Source organism: Centruroides sculpturatus, unplaced genomic scaffold (assembly GCF_000671375.1).
Source record: "Centruroides sculpturatus isolate CEXI.00-Female unplaced genomic scaffold, Cexi_2.0 scaffold1343, whole genome shotgun sequence".
Taxonomy (NCBI): domain Eukaryota; kingdom Metazoa; phylum Arthropoda; class Arachnida; order Scorpiones; family Buthidae; genus Centruroides; species Centruroides sculpturatus.
This window is the reverse complement of record NW_019385600.1, coordinates 162,980-182,927: the sequence shown is the minus strand read 5'-3', so window position 1 is coordinate 182,927 and position 19,948 is coordinate 162,980. Positions and strand designations below refer to the sequence as shown.

Here is a 19,948-nt window from a genome sequence, read left to right as displayed (position 1 = left end):
AGTGATAAAGGTTTGACAAAAACAACCTATGAAAGTGATGATCAAATTTGTAATTCTCGTCATAAATTTTATTGCATAAAGTATAACTGTATCTTGAAAATGAACGGGTTATCTGTTATATCTAGAGTGGGGTTTTACTTAAATACCCATATTTTGAGTGCTATATCATACCAGTGAAATTTCTCATTGTTATAACATGAGATAATTTTTACTGTGTTAAAAATTTGATATGTATATCTTTCTGCGTTTTTGAATTCAATTACATTAAAGTAAATATACAATGCACATTTTTGTCAATTAACGAGTATTCTAAATTGTTAGATGGATGACAGTATAAAGAATCTATGGTTGGTTTTAGCGATGTTACAGTTTGACTACAGTAATATATTAACATCGCGTATTTTAGATACAAGCTGGGCAATCATATCATATTTTATTATTAAAACTTCTATATATTTTTAATTACAATGAATTGGCAAATGTAGTTTAAATGTGTAGAATTCGTATAATGTAAAAGTTCAATTTATCCTCACTATTTATTTGAAAGTGATATTGGAATAAAATCTACTGTGGAACTAAAACTTAATGCTACAATTGAGAAGAAATGCATATGTTTATTTATATAAATGGCAATAAAAGATGAATATAGAAGAAAATTATCTTGTTGAAACTTCTTATTTCTTAACCATTTTTTTCTGTATTTTTTCATTCAGTAAATAATAGTAAATTACAGCAATCAGCTTTGTAAATGTGGTACTAAATAATTAATACATTAAAATGGAGTAATATAATTTATTATGTACAATTGTACATATGCATGTACAATTGATATGGATTATTTAAAAATGGTAATAATAATTAGAAATGAGTTGCTCTACTTTTCCGGCAGTATTTAAAAGTGCGCCATCTGTTATTTTTTATTTAAAATATTCTTAAATTTTTAATTATTATAAAATGGCAGAAAGCTTAGTTTGGACTGTAGAGTTGAGTTTTATAAAACAAAATTGTAAATGCTAATAATCTGTAAAATCGTCATTAAGTCCGTTTCGCCTTAAGATAACCATAACCCCCATTATCTCTCTATTGCTCGACCTTTAACTACGAAAATTCATTAGCATGAATAATTTTCAAGAACAATCCTCACTGCCAAATTTCAGAGACTTTCGACAAAAAGCACAGAAGTTATTAAGCTTTAAATAACATGAACAAGACCATGCCACAAACACATTCTCACACGCTAACATTCACACATACACATACACGTTGAATATTTTTGCATTTCTCGATGTTTCAATGTGTTTTTAGTCCAAAAATATAAAAATCTGGGGGTCATTTATTGCCAAATCTATACTTTCCCTGTGTTATAATAGCCGGAAATGTAAGAATTAAACGATCGGATGGTTCGCTCTTCTTTCATGCCTTGTCAGGACTGACACAGAAGCCACGATGGCTAATTTGTTTTGGTTTTGAAAGTAGGACGTGGGAGCAGTCGGGTGCATGATTGATCAAATTCCGGATGCAAGACAGTGATTCAGCACAACTGAAGTACTGCACCCAGATACCAGAGTTAACGACAAATAACCGTTTAATAATCACAAGAAAGGTTACATGATACACGTGTCGTAATACCAAATTTACCGACCTATCTAATGGAGTGGTCCCAAGAGATAGAGTTTACATTGAATCGTACATTGTCATTAATACCTGAGGTTTATGAAATCCTTTAAAAAAACAAGTAAACGTGATAGGTTGGAATGTCCATTTCTTGATATCTCTTAGAGAAAATAACTTATTATAGTAATAATAAGTTATAATACAAAAATATTTCAGTATATATATATAAAGAATAAAAATCTTAGAAAATAGTATGGACCGGAATCTTAACAACACAGTATGAAATGAAGCGTGACAAAGAACAATAACTGTTTCACCCTAAAAGTAGACGTGAATATTTATAAATTTTATGTTTTTAATACTGTTTACTGTTGTTCGCATTTATCCTGTACAGGTAAGCAAATATGATGTTTACTTTTATGATTTTTTTTAGTATCAACGGAACAATCCACGTGTTTCTCAACATTATACTGCATTCTACACTGTACTCTAACAGCAAAAGTTGATACCCATTAACGTTCTCACTAAAAAATCTCACTAAAAACAATTTTATATTAAAGATTTATACAAATACATTTGATTACTTGACAAGCATTCAGCAATTTTCACACGCTATTCAAACGACAGACACGTAGTAGTGAATTAAAACTACAGTTCATTCTTAGAATTACAGTAGAGCGTCGTTTATCCGAAGGTCGGTTATCCGAAACGTCGGTTATCCGAAGGAATTCTAGTCGACAAATTTTAATTTTCGCCAGTGCTGTGGCGCTGTAATCTTTGGCTATGTCTTCGGCTACTCAAATAATTTACGTTTTTGATACTAAATTAACTTCTGAAGTATAATTTTTTATTGTTTTTATATTTTTCAATATATTTATTTCGTTTGTACAGAATAGAGAAATAATTTTTAACGATACAATATTCTTCGTTAGGCTTAACCTCGACGAAAATTCAACGCGAAGCGACACGCATCGGAAAAAAATTTCAACACCGGATACGTTAAACTATTTTTTCGTGCATAATCGGTTATCCGAAATACCAGTTATCCGAACAACCCCTGTTTCAAATTCATTCTGATAATCGACGCTCTACTGTATTTTTAATTCAGTATGAACGTACATCTACGGTGCAATTATATTAGTGAAATAATTTAGCAAACGAAATAAATAATTACTGTACAATTAGTTTTATAGTTAATTACAATTAACTATGGAAGTAATTTTCGTTTGTATTCTTTCGCTAAAATATTGCTCACGTGTTGAAATTAAATACTATCAGAATACATTGAATTTTTTTAAAGAGGTTTTACTCAAAGACAAAACCTTTTAAGCCGCATTCACACGAGAGAAAAGCCGTTTCAGTGCGATTATTGTTTACGGTAGTTGTCTGACAAAAGTTATTTGAAGTCTTACATGAAACACCAAAGCATAGAAAATATTAATTAACATAAATATAGTAAACAATTTTAAACTTGTGACGAATGATTAAAAATCTTAATTGAAACGAATCAATGTATGACAATTGACTGACTTATAACAATATTCTGTATGAAAATTACAATGATTAGATGTAGATATTTCACTACAAAATCCAGCAAACGAGATGCTTAATTTCCTTGCAACTTTTGATGATATTTATTGAAATAATTAAGAAATGTAGATAAGGTCTAATCCGTGTTTTATATATTTTAACTATCTGGTTAACCGCCATTTTGTTTTTATGGGTCATTTTATGTAATTTTTACATTGTTTGAATAACACATATTTATACAAGCTTATGTTAATAATACTAGGGTATATATTTCATAACTAAATTACTGTCCGAATAACTTCTCTATTGTACACTTTTGTACACAAAAAACTGTTTTACATAATGAAAAATATTTTTTTGAACAGCGTGAACGTACAATTTGTTAATATAATGAAAATAAATAGCTTACAATAGTTTAACTAAATGCTTGATTATAATAATAGAAAATTATAAGTATTTTATACAATTAATAGTATAGAAAATGTCATTGAACAAAACAACTCTTAGAAACTATAAGCGTACTGTACATCAATTTGCATAATTTAAAATGAAACCGGTAATTGTTAAGAGATGACAGGAAATTAAAGGTTTAATAAACAATAAATAAATGTTTGCATTGTTTATTAATAATAAATATGAATAATAATATGTTTCTTAAACACTTCGAATGCAAACGTTTGTTAAAAAGATACCATTCATGACGTGATGTATACGACTTTTGTTTTTAAATATTAGATGGCGCCACTGTTATTTTTAAATCTGTAACGGAAAATGGTGAGTAACGTCTTACTACTTTTCTTTGACAAGAGAATTACTTCTTAGCTTTAAAAAGATTTAAACGTCGTCTCGGCCATTAGGAAATGAAGAACTTTCCTCGGAAGAAACGAAAATGATAACAGCAACAACATTTAATTGAAGGAACGAAACGAACCTTCCACGTGGATTTTTTCAAGTAAATGTTCGTTTGTTATTTTAATTACATACGTTATATTCTCTATCTTATTCGATAGATAGTAAATAAATTAATAAATTCACTAAATTTAAATTTTAAATTAAAGTATATTTTCCTTATTAACTACACAACTAAACTGATTTACCTTTTGTCTATTGTAGGATTAAACGTGCCTTTTGAATCAAAGAAATTGCTTTTGGTATTATCAATAAAAATACTCAATGGATGGAATGACTTTATTTTCACTAATCAATGAAAGCGTTAATAATTAGATCTTATTTGTTTTTTTCAGATTTGTCAACACTCGTCTTAAGTATTATGAAATATCGTTTGTAAATTTAAAATATATTCGTGTTTAACAATTTAAAAGTTTCTCAAATAATTTCGAGATAAAATTATACTTAAATTTTTCTTATTCATTGTTTAATTTCTACATTTTTTCTTTAAGATATTTTTCTTCCGAAAACGCAACATTTGTCCTGAAGAATTTCCCTGAAACGGTACAAGAATGGAAGAAGGAACTGAATATTTACTTCTGAGAAAATGGATTTGAAATGAAAACGATTTATCTGCCTACAGAATTACTGGAAATTTGTGTCGATGAATTAACATTGAATATTTTTTGTCAATGCGCCGCGAAGTCATCATTATAAACACTTCTTTTTTATTATTATTATTTTTAATGCAAACATGGGGCTGTTCGTTACAAATGTTATTTATGTTTGGTTGAATTCAGTTTCATTTGTTAACTTATTTTGAACCGTTTACTAGAAAAAAATGCAGAAGACATTACTTCCGCATTTTTTGCAGTAATTGATACGATCGATTACTTTTGAACATTGAAGTTTAACATTTCCTGTTTCGTAGATTTCGCCAATACGAAGAAGAGGAAGTTTGTGTGTGGAATTTGTGGCAAAGGATACTTTCGGAAGGATTACTTGCAAAGTCATAGGATGATTCACACCGGAGAAAAGCCGTTCAGTTGCCAGTTATGTGGAAAAAGATTCATTCAAAGTGCCCATCTACGAACTCACCTGAGGATTCATACCGGAGAGAAGCCTTTTACGTGCGACCATTGCCAACGAAGCTTTAATCAAAGACAAAATCTTGTAAGGCATCTTCGCATCCACACGGGAGAAAAGCCGTTTAAGTGCGATCATTGTTTTCGACAGTTCTCTAACAAACGTAATTTAAATTCTCACATTAAACGCCATAGCAGAGAGAACAATAATTAACCTAAATATAATAAACAGTTTTTAACTTGTAAGAAATTATTTAATTCCGAAGATTACCGTTTATTCATTTACTTTGAATTTTTCTTGAAATTTTATTAATGTATTACAAACATAAAATGAAAACGTACTCTATTATTAATGTTATTGTAATAAAGAATTTCTGGCATTGTGAAAAAATGTTTTTTTATTATCGAAATTAAAACATTTGCTGTGTATGAGAATACAGAATAAATGTATGCTTTTTACTATTTTTATGAAACGATATCTTGAATTTGTTTCAAAATTTAATGTTTTATTCCATTACATGTCAAAGTTAAAAATTAATTTAAACCAATTTTTAAATATTTGTTTTTAAAAGAAAAAATTTCGAAGCATTTATTTATGTGTGCCGGGCTGTGAACGGCTCACGTATTTGTAAAATCTAAGTGACTCGTACAACATGGAATTCATATAAAACGGAATTATCAACAGTGTTATAGGGAGGTCGACTATATTTCTACTATGTCATTCATTTCTGTTTCTAAACAAGAAAGGGTCATGGGTCACTAAATATTAATGATGTTTGATACAAATTATGAACGATATGATAAATAATTTGTTTTCATTATTCAAGAGTTAACTGTAGCGATTAAACTGTAATTTGAAAAAATAAACTGTAGACCTATAAATTCCCACTGTCAAAAATTTATCCGGGAAATGTGTTAGATAGACGACCGGCACAACACCTGTATACAAGGAAAAGTATGATGTACAGGGGCAAGGCACTACAGTAATAATTTGAGTATTAGAGCAAACATTTTAAATACTGTAATGTTTATTTTCTCAGCAGTTATATATAACAGAGGAAATGTATGGCGATCGGTCAAAAAAAAAAAAAATAACAATCTCACCTCCAATATTTATACATTTTTGGATTTAGGACACCTTAAAACGTCGAAAAAATTCGGAATATTTTCTGTTAGTGTTAGTGTGTGTGTAAGTGTGGGGCACGACTTTGTTCACCTTGTTTGAAGTTTAATAACTTCTGTGCTTTTTATCGAAAATTTTTGATATTTTGCAGGGAGGTTTTGTATTAGGGGGTTGATGCTGTTTAATTTTCTTGTTTAAAGGTGAACGGGTTGGGGAAATAAACGGAGATATCGTGTGTCGTATCTCGAATAGAGTCGGAATGAATTACGATTTTCCTCCTTATTATTAGCATTTACAAATTTTTCTTATTAAAAACACACCACCAGCCTCAAAATTAAGCTTTTGGCCATTTTATAATAATTAATTAATAATATTAAAAGTTTTAAATAATAAAATATCGTAAGATGTCGCGATACACGCAGTTTTAAATGTTGTCTGGAAAGTTAAGCAACTCGTTTCTGGATTTTTTTAAACGTAAGGAGAAAGGACTCCTCGATTCTGATTCTCCATCCACTGTTTTCAGAAAATCATTTCCTATTTATCAATGAAAACAATAAACTATTCCCTATTTATAAAAGCAAATTGAATTCTATCAGGTCACTGTCACATTTTATTTTTTAAAAGACTTAAATTGGTATTCTCTCTGTTCTAGGATACTGAGAAATTGTTAACCTTAATCAAGACCTAATATTCATAATATTAAATTATAATTATATTACATACTTTTATAGTTATAAGTCTCTTACCTATTTCACTTTTATAGCCAGAATTACTCCAAATATTGGAACCGTTTGTGTTGTTTGTAGCAACTGACTTTCCATAAATATTTTTCTGCAAAATTAAGTTACATTATCAGAAAAGATGATCTTCATAAGTAATTCTCTCATTTAATTCCTATGATATAAATCTCATACAGATTATCTATTTTAATTGTTTTTATTAACTATTTAATTGTATTTTCCTGTTCTTTGTAAGTACCCCCTATAACACTGTTGATTATTCCGTTTTATATGAATTCCATGTTGTACGAGTCACTTAGATTTTACAAATACGTGTGCCGGGCTGTGAATGGCTCACGAATTTGTAAAATCTAAGTGACTCGTACAACATGGAATTCATATAAAACGGAATAATCAACAGTGTTATAGGGGGTACTTACAAAGAACAGGAAAATACAATTAAATAGTTAATAAAAACAATTAAAATAGATAATCTGTATGAGATTTATATCATAGGAATTAAATGAGAGAATTACTTATGAAGATCATCTTTTCTGATAATGTAACTTAATTTTGCAGAAAAATATTTATGGAAAGTCAGTTGCTACAAACAACACAAACGGTTCCAATATTTGGAGTAATTCTGGCTATAAAAGTGAAATAGGTAAGAGACTTATAACTATAAAAGTATGTAATATAATTATAATTTAATATTATGAATATTAGGTCTTGATTAAGGTTAACAATTTCTCAGTATCCTAGAACAGAGAGAATACCAATTTAAGTCTTTTAAAAAATAAAATGTGACAGTGACCTGATAGAATTCAATTTGCTTTTATAAATAGGGAATAGTTTATTGTTTTCATTGATAAATAGGAAATGATTTTCTGAAAACAGTGGATGGAGAATCAGAATCGAGGAGTCCTTTCTCCTTACGTTTAAAAAAATCCAGAAACGAGTTGCTTAACTTTCCAGACAACATTTAAAACTGCGTGTATCGCGACATCTTACGATATTTTATTATTTAAAACTTTTAATATTATTAATTAATTATTATAAAATGGCCAAAAGCTTAATTTTGAGGCTGGTGGTGTGTTTTTAATAAGAAAAATTTGTAAATGCTAATAATAAGGAGGAAAATCGTAATTCATTCCGACTCTATTCGAGATACGACACACGATATCTCCGTTTATTTCCCCAACCCGTTCACCTTTAAACAAGAAAATTAAACAGCATCAACCCCCTAATACAAAACCTCCCTGCAAAATATCAAAAATTTTCGATAAAAAGCACAGAAGTTATTAAACTTCAAACAAGGTGAACAAAGTCGTGCCCCACACTTACACACACACTAACACTAACAGAAAATATTCCGAATTTTTTCGACGTTTTAAGGTGTCCTAAATCCAAAAATGTATAAATATTGGAGGTGAGATTGTTATTTTTTTTTTTTTGACCGATCGCCATACATTTCCTCTGTTATATATAANCACAATTGTTTATTTTATAATAGCTAATTACATTTGTAAACTTTACATTTTTCGGAAGTGTTATTACTTCAACCGTATAAGTAATGACTACAACAAAGTTGAGCGAAAATATTATAAGTGTATTTTTCTAATTATAATCAAATTATTCTAATTAATTTATTTAAAAGTGAGTTTAATATCTAATGCACTGTAATGCAGACGAAAACTTTGTTTTCGAACACTGCACACACAATATTGTAGAGTGCATTTAAAAAATAATACGGTTATTCTAAAAATTTTCTGTATCACAGAAATGAAAATATTTAAGTACTAGCAGATAAGCCTGGCATTACTCGGGCAAAAAGTAACGATAGTGAAGATTAAGATTATTACATTATAGCCAATTTCACCAGTTTTCACATAACGCAAGAATTAGGTCTTTCTGTTTAAGTTTTCAGACTAATTAGAGAATTTTTACATGCGTCTAAAAATATGTTCGATTCCACGTATAAACGCAAAAAATCGCATCCGCGCCTGCAAATCTTGCACGTCCTTTTCTCATAACACATTCATTGTTATTTAACACTTCGATTGTTAACACTTTCATTATTAATACTTTTTTTTATTAATACTTTCATTGTTAACACTTCCCCGAAGAAAAAATGTTTACAATGAAATGTTAACAATGTGCTGAAATTGTTAAAATATGTTTATTTTATTACAGAGCAAAAAACATGGTATTGTACATAAAAGCATATGTAATCTGTGAAGGTTTCCTAAATAGTTATACTATTAATGATTTACTTCATCCCAATTACCAGGTTAAGAATGCCTCGAAACATGACAGAGTTTCCGTTGTATCTCTTGCCACGATGTTCACGCTGCATTTTCTATATAATTAAATTCAATTACTTGATAATGTGCCACATTGTTTAAACAATGATTTAGTACTTTAATTGTATTTTCATTAAAATATTTCTTCACTTCTACTAGATATTTACACTAACATGCAGTAGTGTATAATTGATAAACCGTTAAAACATAGATTTAATGCTATTAGATGCGGAATTGTTGGGAGTAAAGGCAATATCACATGATTTCTGTTTGCTCAACACTCCAGTTACTTGCACCACCGAAGAGAAAACGGAGTATAAAGCACTCACCATCTGTAAATGAAAACAACGTGTTTATTATATAGTAGATAAACTGCTATATATCGACTTACCCGTATCAGAAAATTTTTTCGAACGTAAAAGAAATCAGCAATAGAAATTCCCATTTTTGGCTTCCCGAATCTTTTCATAAAACAGTTCACCTAATAATATAAAAAAAAATAGTAGATTGAATTTTATAATTCCATAAGTACATTTCACTCATACTTCACCTTGTACTTGAATTCAAGTGACAAATTGTTTGAAGAAAACCTCTGTATTGATATGAAGTTATCGAACATCTGTAAAACAGACGATCAAATGTTGAAAAGTAATTAATATGTTAAAAATTTCGGTGTTAATAGGCGACACTACGCAATCTACGAAGGGGAGTCCATTGTGTAAAAATTGGCCCTTATTTAGTAGTTAGATATATGATCTGGACATGTCGAACTACAAGCGGCCAGCTTATGGGTGAGACGCAAAAACATCACCAACTACTGCCATACACTGGTTTGATCTCTTAAACCAGTAGTGAACGCTTCGATTAAAAGAATATTAACCAAAATCTTAAATACTATAATGCAGTGAACTATAAAAAATAATGTACATAAAATTATATCAATTTGTTTATAAAAACAGTGTTTGATCGATTCCGATTTCACTTCAAAGTATTACTGTAGTAAAAATTTCTATAGAATACATGGAGTAAACTTTCAAAGTTTATTCTATGTATTGACAAAAATGATTCAATAAATTGTATAAGATTTATAAAACAGTATCAAAGATAATTACCATAGAGGTCAAGTAAGAGAGAGACCACGACGCCAAAAGACATCCTATTAAGAACAGCATCGAAATTCCACCGAAAATTAGTCGAGCAACAATGCCGATGTCGAAAAACATCGAGGCAAAACACAGAAAGCATGTCTCGTATGTAAAGTGAAGGTAAATCAAAGCGAAAAGATTTTCCCATCGTCTGTTGGCCGTTTGAAACATCTCCCAAATTTCTGTGTGTTTTTCACACATTTCTTGTAATTTATTTTTCAGCGATAAGGAAGTTGTGTTTGATTCTTCTAATTCTTCAGATAACTTTATAAGTCTTTTCTCGATAATTATTACAACGATAGAAAATAGAAGAAGGGCTGAACCTATTTGTGCTACGAACTGCAGATAAATAAACGACAAGTAAATGGAACAAATTGTAGCTTCGACTTCACTTCCGCCGTGTTTTCTTGTTGTTGGAAACACAATTATTGTTGCTGCGTTAGAAACAGTCAAAATAACGAAAAACAAGACTACGAAGCAAGCTAACAGAGGCAATTGCAGTTGAACCGGCAAATTTTCTTCACCTTTATATGCACTTTTCATGTAATGACCAGACATCTTGTTTCTCTTCAAAATTGTAAATTGAATAGCTACGTATATATTCATAATTGAAATCACGACCCCCATTTCTTCAGTGTATTTACCATAGGCGCCAACAAAACTTCGGTAACAGAAATTATCTTTGTTAAATGTCAACAAAACTAAATAAAACGATGAAAACCAGAAAAAAAACTCAATCATATCTACGTAAAAACCATAGAATGTACTTTTCTTTCTTTCTGTTTTTCCATTCTGTTGTTCGTCGAAACAGGTACATTTCTCGAAAGGGTTCATGCCAAAAACTTTTATAACAGAAAGTAGAGGTTGAAAATTGTAAGCGATGCAACGATCCGATCGTGTCCAAATGCAACTCGTATTCGTTTTGTTGTTGAAAATTTCTATTTTTCGAACATTGTTGATGAATTTTGAAATGTGGTTTCCCATTATTTCTGTTTTCCTTATAAACCTTCTAAGAATGATGATAAGATTGAAGAGATTAATTCATGTCATTTCAGAGTAATGTGATTAGTTTATGTTGATTTTTATTCAATATACATATATTTTTCAACTTGCACTGTTTTCATTCGGACTTCATGATCGTAAGAACCCCACGGTTTCTATAATAAAAATAACTCAATGTAACATTTTTTATATAATATATAAACTATGCCATTAAATATCATTCAATATATTATTTATAATATAAGTATTGTTTTTAATTTCATAATCTTAATCTTAATCGATAATAATATATAATATGTATCGCGTACTTTATGTACCAGGGCGACATTTTCTAATATTCCAATTCGAATGTCTGGCTTTTTAGACAATTCACTTTACGAACAAAATTGGCATGATACATTCGAACAAAATGTTCCAGGTAAAAAATTCTGTTCGTAAACTGAATTGTGCAAAAAAGGAGAATGCATAACGAAAATGCAGGAAAAGTGCTATTTCCGTATTTCAGTACTAATGACATTCGGATCAAAATCGAATTAATTAATATAAATAGCGCTACTTGACATTCACGTAATATAAATAGCATGTAAAAATTTATGTTTAAATATAATTAAATTATATTAAATGACAAAACTTTATTAGAGTCGCTCCACGTTATTTGGCGGATTCAGATATATTGCGCTTTTTCTTTGTGTCTCGACAAGCGCAATATAAAAACTGGCTACTGTATTATATAAAATAGTATATATTTTTAATATTTATTAATGCTAGGTAACCAGTTAATTATAACTAAAAGTAATAATTAGATTTTAAAACAATAAAATAATAATTAAAACAAGTCTATACCCCGAAAATAAAACTGTAATTATAACCGAAATCGAATCGATTGAAACATAATCTTTGTGAGTGTGGCTGAAGAACTTGTTGTCTGTCTTCATAGATTTGGTGATATTTCATTTCCAGCAATCAGAGTTGAGTTTCTATTTACAGCACTTCTTTGTACAATACATATAGATATGTATAATATTATATTAGATATGTAGGCACTTTTATAAACAAAGTACAGCTAAAAATGTAAAAAATAATTTGATTTAAGAGTCACAACAAATTATTACATTTCATATTGATATGTCGTGTGTCATATCTCGAGTAAAGTTGGTATAATAAAAGGTGCCGTAACACACGCAATTTAAATAAAAAATACGCTATAAATGAAAATTCTTAATTACTTATAGTATTAGTTCATTTCAGGGATAAAACATCCTAATAATTAAGTAGCTATTAATAAGATTCGAGTTCAAGGTACAAGTATTTGACATTCGTTAATACAGGACAGACAAAAAGTTCAACCCAACGACAGTGTATGAAAATACATACCTAAGAATTAAACAATAACTATGATGCCTTCACAGAAAAAACTGAACAACGCACACTTTTTCTATAGTGATATCTACTGTCATAATTTTCCTATCTTTTCCGAAAGCACAGGATTCAATGTTTTCCACTACCTTCAATTTGTAAAGCAAACAACCAAAATAGAGGTTTATGCTAAATTAATATATCAGATAATATACGACATTATCATAAATTATAATAATTTATTATAGCTGTGCACGCCAACAAGATATTCACTAAAAGCTGATCTTTCAATCAATTACTCACTTGCAGAAAATTAAATTTTTTATTTTACAGTTATTCCCACAATTATTCATATTTGTTTTGTGTAATTTTTCATTAACTACACACCTTTTGCGAAAATATTATCATAAACGATCGTGTAAATTTATTATTTAGATTTTTTTTGAGAATTGGCGAAAAATTCTTCGATACATATGTACATTTTTAAACCCATGAATTCATCAATTATAGCGAGGTTGCTGCCGAAGTTTTCATCTCTAAAACGTGAACGTCGAAAGTCCAGCGCCGCTATCTTCTAAGCGGCGCTTGACGTTCGACGTTCACGTTTCAGAGGTGAAAACTTCGGTTGCAACCTCGCTAAATTATGTTTCTTCAAATCGTTAATAATAAACTATTAATACAGTAATTCCCTTGATTACATCTGATTGGAATGTCTAGTCATTAATTTGCTACAGTTAAAAATATGAACAGACAAAAGGGTATTTATTACTTCTGTTTTTATTATAAGTTGCGTAATTATTACGCTGTTTTTTGAAGAAATTCGAAGCTATACGTTACATGTGATCGTTTTTTGCTGTTTCCATTACCTTGTTAAATATTACATCACAAGATTGGTTCGTTTCATTATCGTTAAGTTGATCTGTTCTGTAAACAATTCTATAAATAACTGTAGATTGTGTACAGAACATGATTAAAAGACGTTGCCAATGTGGAATAATTGATTTTCACATTAGCCAAGAAACGCTTGTTAAGACAATGCTCAAATAATGATGTATTGAAAAGTAAATATTGATATAGCAAACGTAAAATATGGATGTCTTAATTAATTAATTAATTAATTAATAGCCAAATACAGTAGAGCGTCAATTATCCGAAATGTCAATTATCCGAAAGAATTCCAGTCGGAAAATTTAAATTTTCGCCAGTGCTTTGGCACTGCAATCTTTGGCTATGTCTTGGGCTACACAAATATTTTACGTTTTTGATACTAAATTAACTTCTGAAGTATAATTTTTTATTGTTTTTATATTTTTCAATATATTTATTTTGTTTGTACAAAATAAANATTTTTAAATATTTGTTTTTAAAAGAAAAAATTTCGAAGCATTTATTTATGTGTGCCGGGCTGTGAACGGCTCACGTATTTGTAAAATCTAAGTGACTCGTACAACATGGAATTCATATAAAACGGAATTATCAACAGTGTTATAGGGGGTCGACCGTATTTCCAAGAGATTGTACTGCCTTACTTCGGACATTGTTTATAGAAAAAGTTGAAATGTAGAAACCGTGTTACAAGAAGAATTTCTGTAGGTCCAATTTTTTCTCAGTTGTGCTTTGATTTGGCATTCCGATGTCAACGGTAAAAATAGAAAAGTTTTTCGTGCAAATCAATTCGGGCGCCATTGAAGTTTAAATGAATTTCGTAATGGCGGTTTGAAAGCCTTGGCTTTCGATTCAGTACACAATGGGGCTATAATCTCGATAAACTGGAAGAAATTAATCTAAGGTACGTAAGTTTTAAAAATAGATTTAATTCGTTTGTAATAAACTTGAGGACTTACTGAACAGTTTTAGTTACATGCATTTGTTTTTTTTAAATAAATAGTGGAGCTAAAGAAAACAAAGGATAGAAGAGAGAGATTTATTACGCACTCTTTCGTTAGAAAATCATCTGTAAAAGTCTATTTGAAAACTTTGAAGTGAGGACACTTTCAAACATCCGATAGATTTTTTCTGTACGTGTGAATTTGTATAAGCATGATTTTTTCAACCTGTTTGAAGCTTAATAACTCCTGTGGTTTTTCTCGAAAATTACTGAAATTCTGTATGGAGATTTCTTTATCAAGTGGATTGACGCTGTTAATTTTTTATGCTTAAAAATCGAGACAGTAAGGAAATAGTGAAGGTTGTGTGTATAGGATCGACTTAATGAAGATTTTACTCGTTATCAGCATTTAACATTTGTCATAAATCCGATCTTTTTCTTGAAAATTAAGCTATCTGCGATTTTATAATAGTAAAAAAATATAAAAGTTTTAATTAAAATAAAATATGATGAGAGATAACGACACCATACGTTACAGGAAAGTTATGCAACTCGTTGCTAGATTTTTATAGTGATATCTCATATTATGAATTTTGTACTTTTTCGGGAATTTTTTTGCAAAAGAAACATCGATGTTAGTCGCAACTTCTATCTTTTCCTTTAGCGATATCTAAATATGATATCCCAGTATGACTAACCAGTAAGTTTCATTAGTTACATGAATAAGAGTCATCGAAATCTGCTATACCAGAAAGTTATTCAACGTAAACGATTCGATTTATTATTGCAAAGATGCATACTTTATTAAAACATTGTTTTTAACTGACATTTGCGTGGATTTTTTATTGATATTCTGCATGTCCTTTATATCTCCTTGAAAAAAAAAGTATTATTTAAAAGAAAATGAAAAGTATTGATGAAAATTAATTTCTTTTCAACGATGTCACGCTCGTATTATGTATTTTTTCGGTGTTATTTCTGGATAAAGTCTGAAAACTGAAAGGTAATACGTGTTTCTACTTATACAAGTTGTCATATAAGGTAAAAAAAAGTACATTTTACCATTAAACGTCTTTTCGTGAAAACATACGAAAGTAAAAATTTTATATCAAATAAAAACATCGAAGTATACAGATTTATTTTGTCTATTTTTATTGTTCAAACTCTATAATGTACAGTACATTTAATTAAATACATACTTTATATATGTTAAATTATACTGTATGAACTGAAAAATACTTATACAGTACAGTTAACGTCACAAATGAGATAAGATACAGTTTAAAGTTATAATATCAAAAAATAAATAATAAATAAATCCGAATATTATAGTATGTTTGCATAAAGCATGTGTTTAATATGTGTGTAATAAATAATTAATTTATAGTTTGTTACAAAATTATAATATTATAATAAATTTATATAAAATTCCATTATATTAAATTAGTAAACAGAGTATATAGAGAGAATTGTTTATTTTATAATAGCTGATTACATTTTTACACTTTATATTTTTCGAAAGTGTTATTACTTCAACCGTATAAGTAATGACTACAACAAAGTTGAGCGAAAATATTATCAGTGCATTTTTCTAATTATAAACATATTATTCTAATTAATGTTTTTAAAGTGAGTTTAATATCTAATGCACTGTAAGGTAGACGATCACTTTGTTTTCGAACACTGCACACACAATATTGTAGGGTGCATTTAAAAACTAATTACATTTGTAAACTTTACATTTTTCGGAAGTGTTATTACTTCAACCGTATAAGTAATGACTACAACAAAGTTGAGCGAAAATATTATCAGTGCATTTTTCTAATTATAAACATATTATTCTAATTAATGTTTTTAAAGTGAGTTTAATATCTAATGCACTGTAATGTAGACGATCACTTTGTTTTCGAACACTGCACACACAATATTGTAGAGTGCATTTAAAAAATAATACGGTTATTCTAAAAATTTTCTGTATCACAGAAATGAAAATATTTAAGTACTAGCAGATAAGCCTGGCATTACTCGGGCAAAAAGTAACGATAGTGAAGATTAAGATTATTACATTATAGCCAATTTCACCAGTTTTCACATAACGCAAGAATTAGGTCTTTCTGTTTAAGTTTTCAGACTAATTAGAGAATTTTTACATGCGTCTAAAAATATGTTCGATTCCACGTATAAACGCAAAAAATCGCATCCGCGCCTGCAAATCTTGCACGTCCTTTTCTCATAACACATTCATTGTTATTTAACACTTCGATTGTTAACACTTTCATTATTAATACTTTTTTTTATTAATACTTTCATTGTTAACACTTCCCCGAAGAAAAAATGTTTACAATGAAATGTTAACAATGTGCTGAAATTGTTAAAATATGTTTATTTTATTATAGAGCAAAAAACATGGTATCGTACATAAAAGCATATGTAATCTGTGAAGGTTTCCTAAATAGTTATACTATTAATGATTTACTTCATCCCAATTACCAGGTTAAGAATGCCTCGAAACATGACAGAGTTTCCATTGTATCTCTTGTCACGATGTTCACACTGCATTTTCTATATAATTAAATTCAATTACTTGATAATGTGCCACATTGTTTAAACAATGATTTAGTACTTTAATTGTATTTTCATTAAAATATTTCTTCACTTCTACTAGATATTTACACTAACATGCAGTAGTGTATAATTGATAAACCGTTAAAACATAGATTTAATGCTATTAGATGCGGAATTGTTGGGAGTAAAGGCAATATCACATGATTTCTGTTTGCTCAACACTCCAGTTACTTGCACCACCGAAGAGAAAACGGAGTATAAAGCACTCACCATCTGTAAATGAAAACAACGTGTTTATTATATAGTAGATAAACTGCTATATATCGACTTACCCGTATCAGAAAATTTTTTCGAACGTAAAAGAAATCAGCAATAGAAATTCCCATTTTTGGCTTCCCGAATCTTTTCATAAAACAGTTCACCTAATAATATAAAAAAAAATAGTAGATTGAATTTTATAATTCCATAAGTACATTTCACTCATACTTCACCTTGTACTTGAATTCAAGTGACAAATTGTTTGAAGAAAACCTCTGTATTGATATGAAGTTATCGAACATCTGTAAAACAGACGATCAAATGTTGAAAAGTAATTAATATGTTAAAAATTTCGGTGTTAATAGGCGACACTACGCAATCTACGAAGGGGAGTCCATTGTGTAAAAATTGGCCCTTATTTAGTAGTTAGATATATGATCTGGACATGTCGAACTACAAGCGGCCAGCTTATGGGTGAGACGCAAAAACATCACCAACTACTGCCATACACTGGTTTGATCTCTTAAACCAGTAGTGAACGCTTCGATTAAAAGAATATTAACCAAAATCTTAAATACTATAATGCAGTGAACTATAAAAAATAATGTACATAAAATTATATCAATTTGTTTATAAAAACAGTGTTTGATCGATTCCGATTTCACTTCAAAGTATTACTGTAGTAAAAATTTCTATAGAATACATGGAGTAAACTTTCAAAGTTTATTCTATGTATTGACAAAAATGATTCAATAAATTGTATAAGATTTATAAAACAGTATCAAAGATAATTACCATAGAGGTCAAGTAAGAGAGAGACCACGACGCCAAAAGACATCCTATTAAGAACAGCATCGAAATTCCACCGAAAATTAGTCGAGCAACAATGCCGATGTCGAAAAACATCGAGGCAAAACACAGAAAGCATGTCTCGTATGTAAAGTGAAGGTAAATCAAAGCGAAAAGATTTTCCCATCGTCTGTTGGCCGTTTGAAACATCTCCCAAATTTCTGTGTGTTTTTCACACATTTCTTGTAATTTATTTTTCAGCGATAAGGAAGTTGTGTTTGATTCTTCTAATTCTTCAGATAACTTTATAAGTCTTTTCTCGATAATTATTACAACGATAGAAAATAGAAGAAGGGCTGAACCTATTTGTGCTACGAACTGCAGATAAATAAACGACAAGTAAATGGAACAAATTGTAGCTTCGACTTCACTTCCGCCGTGTTTTCTTGTTGTTGGAAACACAATTATTGTTGCTGCGTTAGAAACAGTCAAAATAACGAAAAACAAGACTACGAAGCAAGCTAACAGAGGCAATTGCAGTTGAACCGGCAAATTTTCTTCACCTTTATATGCACTTTTCATGTAATGACCAGACATCTTGTTTCTCTTCAAAATTGTAAATTGAATAGCTACGTATATATTCATAATTGAAATCACGACCCCCATTTCTTCAGTGTATTTACCATAGGCGCCAACAAAACTTCGGTAACAGAAATTATCTTTGTTAAATGTCAACAAAACTAAATAAAACGATGAAAACCAGAAAAAAAACTCAATCATATCTACGTAAAAACCATAGAATGTACTTTTCTTTCTTTCTGTTTTTCCATTCTGTTGTTCGTCGAAACAGGTACATTTCTCGAAAGGGTTCATGCCAAAAACTTTTATAACAGAAAGTAGAGGTTGAAAATTGTAAGCGATGCAACGATCCGATCGTGTCCAAATGCAACTCGTATTCGTTTTGTTGTTGAAAATTTCTATTTTTCGAACATTGTTGATGAATTTTGAAATGTGGTTTCCCATTATTTCTGTTTTCCTTATAAACCTTCTAAGAATGATGATAAGATTGAAGAGATTAATTCATGTCATTTCAGAGTAATGTGATTAGTTTATGTTGATTTTTATTCAATATACATATATTTTTCAACTTGCACTGTTTTCATTCGGACTTCATGATCGTAAGAACCCCACGGTTTCTATAATAAAAATAACTCAATGTAACATTTTTTATATAATATATAAACTATGCCATTAAATATCATTCAATATATTATTTATAATATAAGTATTGTTTTTAATTTCATAATCTTAATCTTAATCGATAATAATATATAATATGTATCGCGTACTTTATGTACCAGGGCGACATTTTCTAATATTCCAATTCGAATGTCTGGCTTTTTAGACAATTCACTTTACGAACAAAATTGGCATGATACATTCGAACAAAATGTTCCAGGTAAAAAATTCTGTTCGTAAACTGAATTGTGCAAAAAAGGAGAATGCATAACGAAAATGCAGGAAAAGTGCTATTTCCGTATTTCAGTACTAATGACATTCGGATCAAAATCGAATTAATTAATATAAATAGCGCTACTTGACATTCACGTAATATAAATAGCATGTAAAAATTTATGTTTAAATATAATTAAATTATATTAAATGACAAAACTTTATTAGAGTCGCTCCACGTTATTTGGCGGATTCAGATATATTGCGCTTTTTCTTTGTGTCTCGACAAGC

General features: G+C 29.5%; 1 protein-coding gene and 1 long non-coding RNA gene across 2 annotated transcripts in view; both read left to right on the top strand.

Moving 5' to 3' along the window:
- The first annotated feature begins 3,869 nt into the window (after nucleotides 1–3,869).
- Nucleotides 3,870–4,564, top strand: LOC111640483. Its single transcript, XR_002759281.1, has 4 exons — nucleotides 3,870–4,102; nucleotides 4,258–4,295; nucleotides 4,389–4,409; nucleotides 4,545–4,564. It is a non-coding gene; the product is annotated as an uncharacterized LOC111640483 (long non-coding RNA).
- Nucleotides 4,565–4,786: 222 nt separating this feature from the next.
- Nucleotides 4,787–19,948, top strand: part of LOC111640477 (zinc finger protein 271-like) — a 95,613-nt gene continuing 80,451 nt past the window's right edge. The window contains 4 exon segments of the mRNA XM_023386486.1: nucleotides 4,787–4,807; nucleotides 4,942–5,325; nucleotides 7,539–7,623; nucleotides 9,489–9,596. Coding sequence (XP_023242254.1) covers nucleotides 4,787–4,807; nucleotides 4,942–5,325; nucleotides 7,539–7,623; nucleotides 9,489–9,596 — 598 coding nt within the window.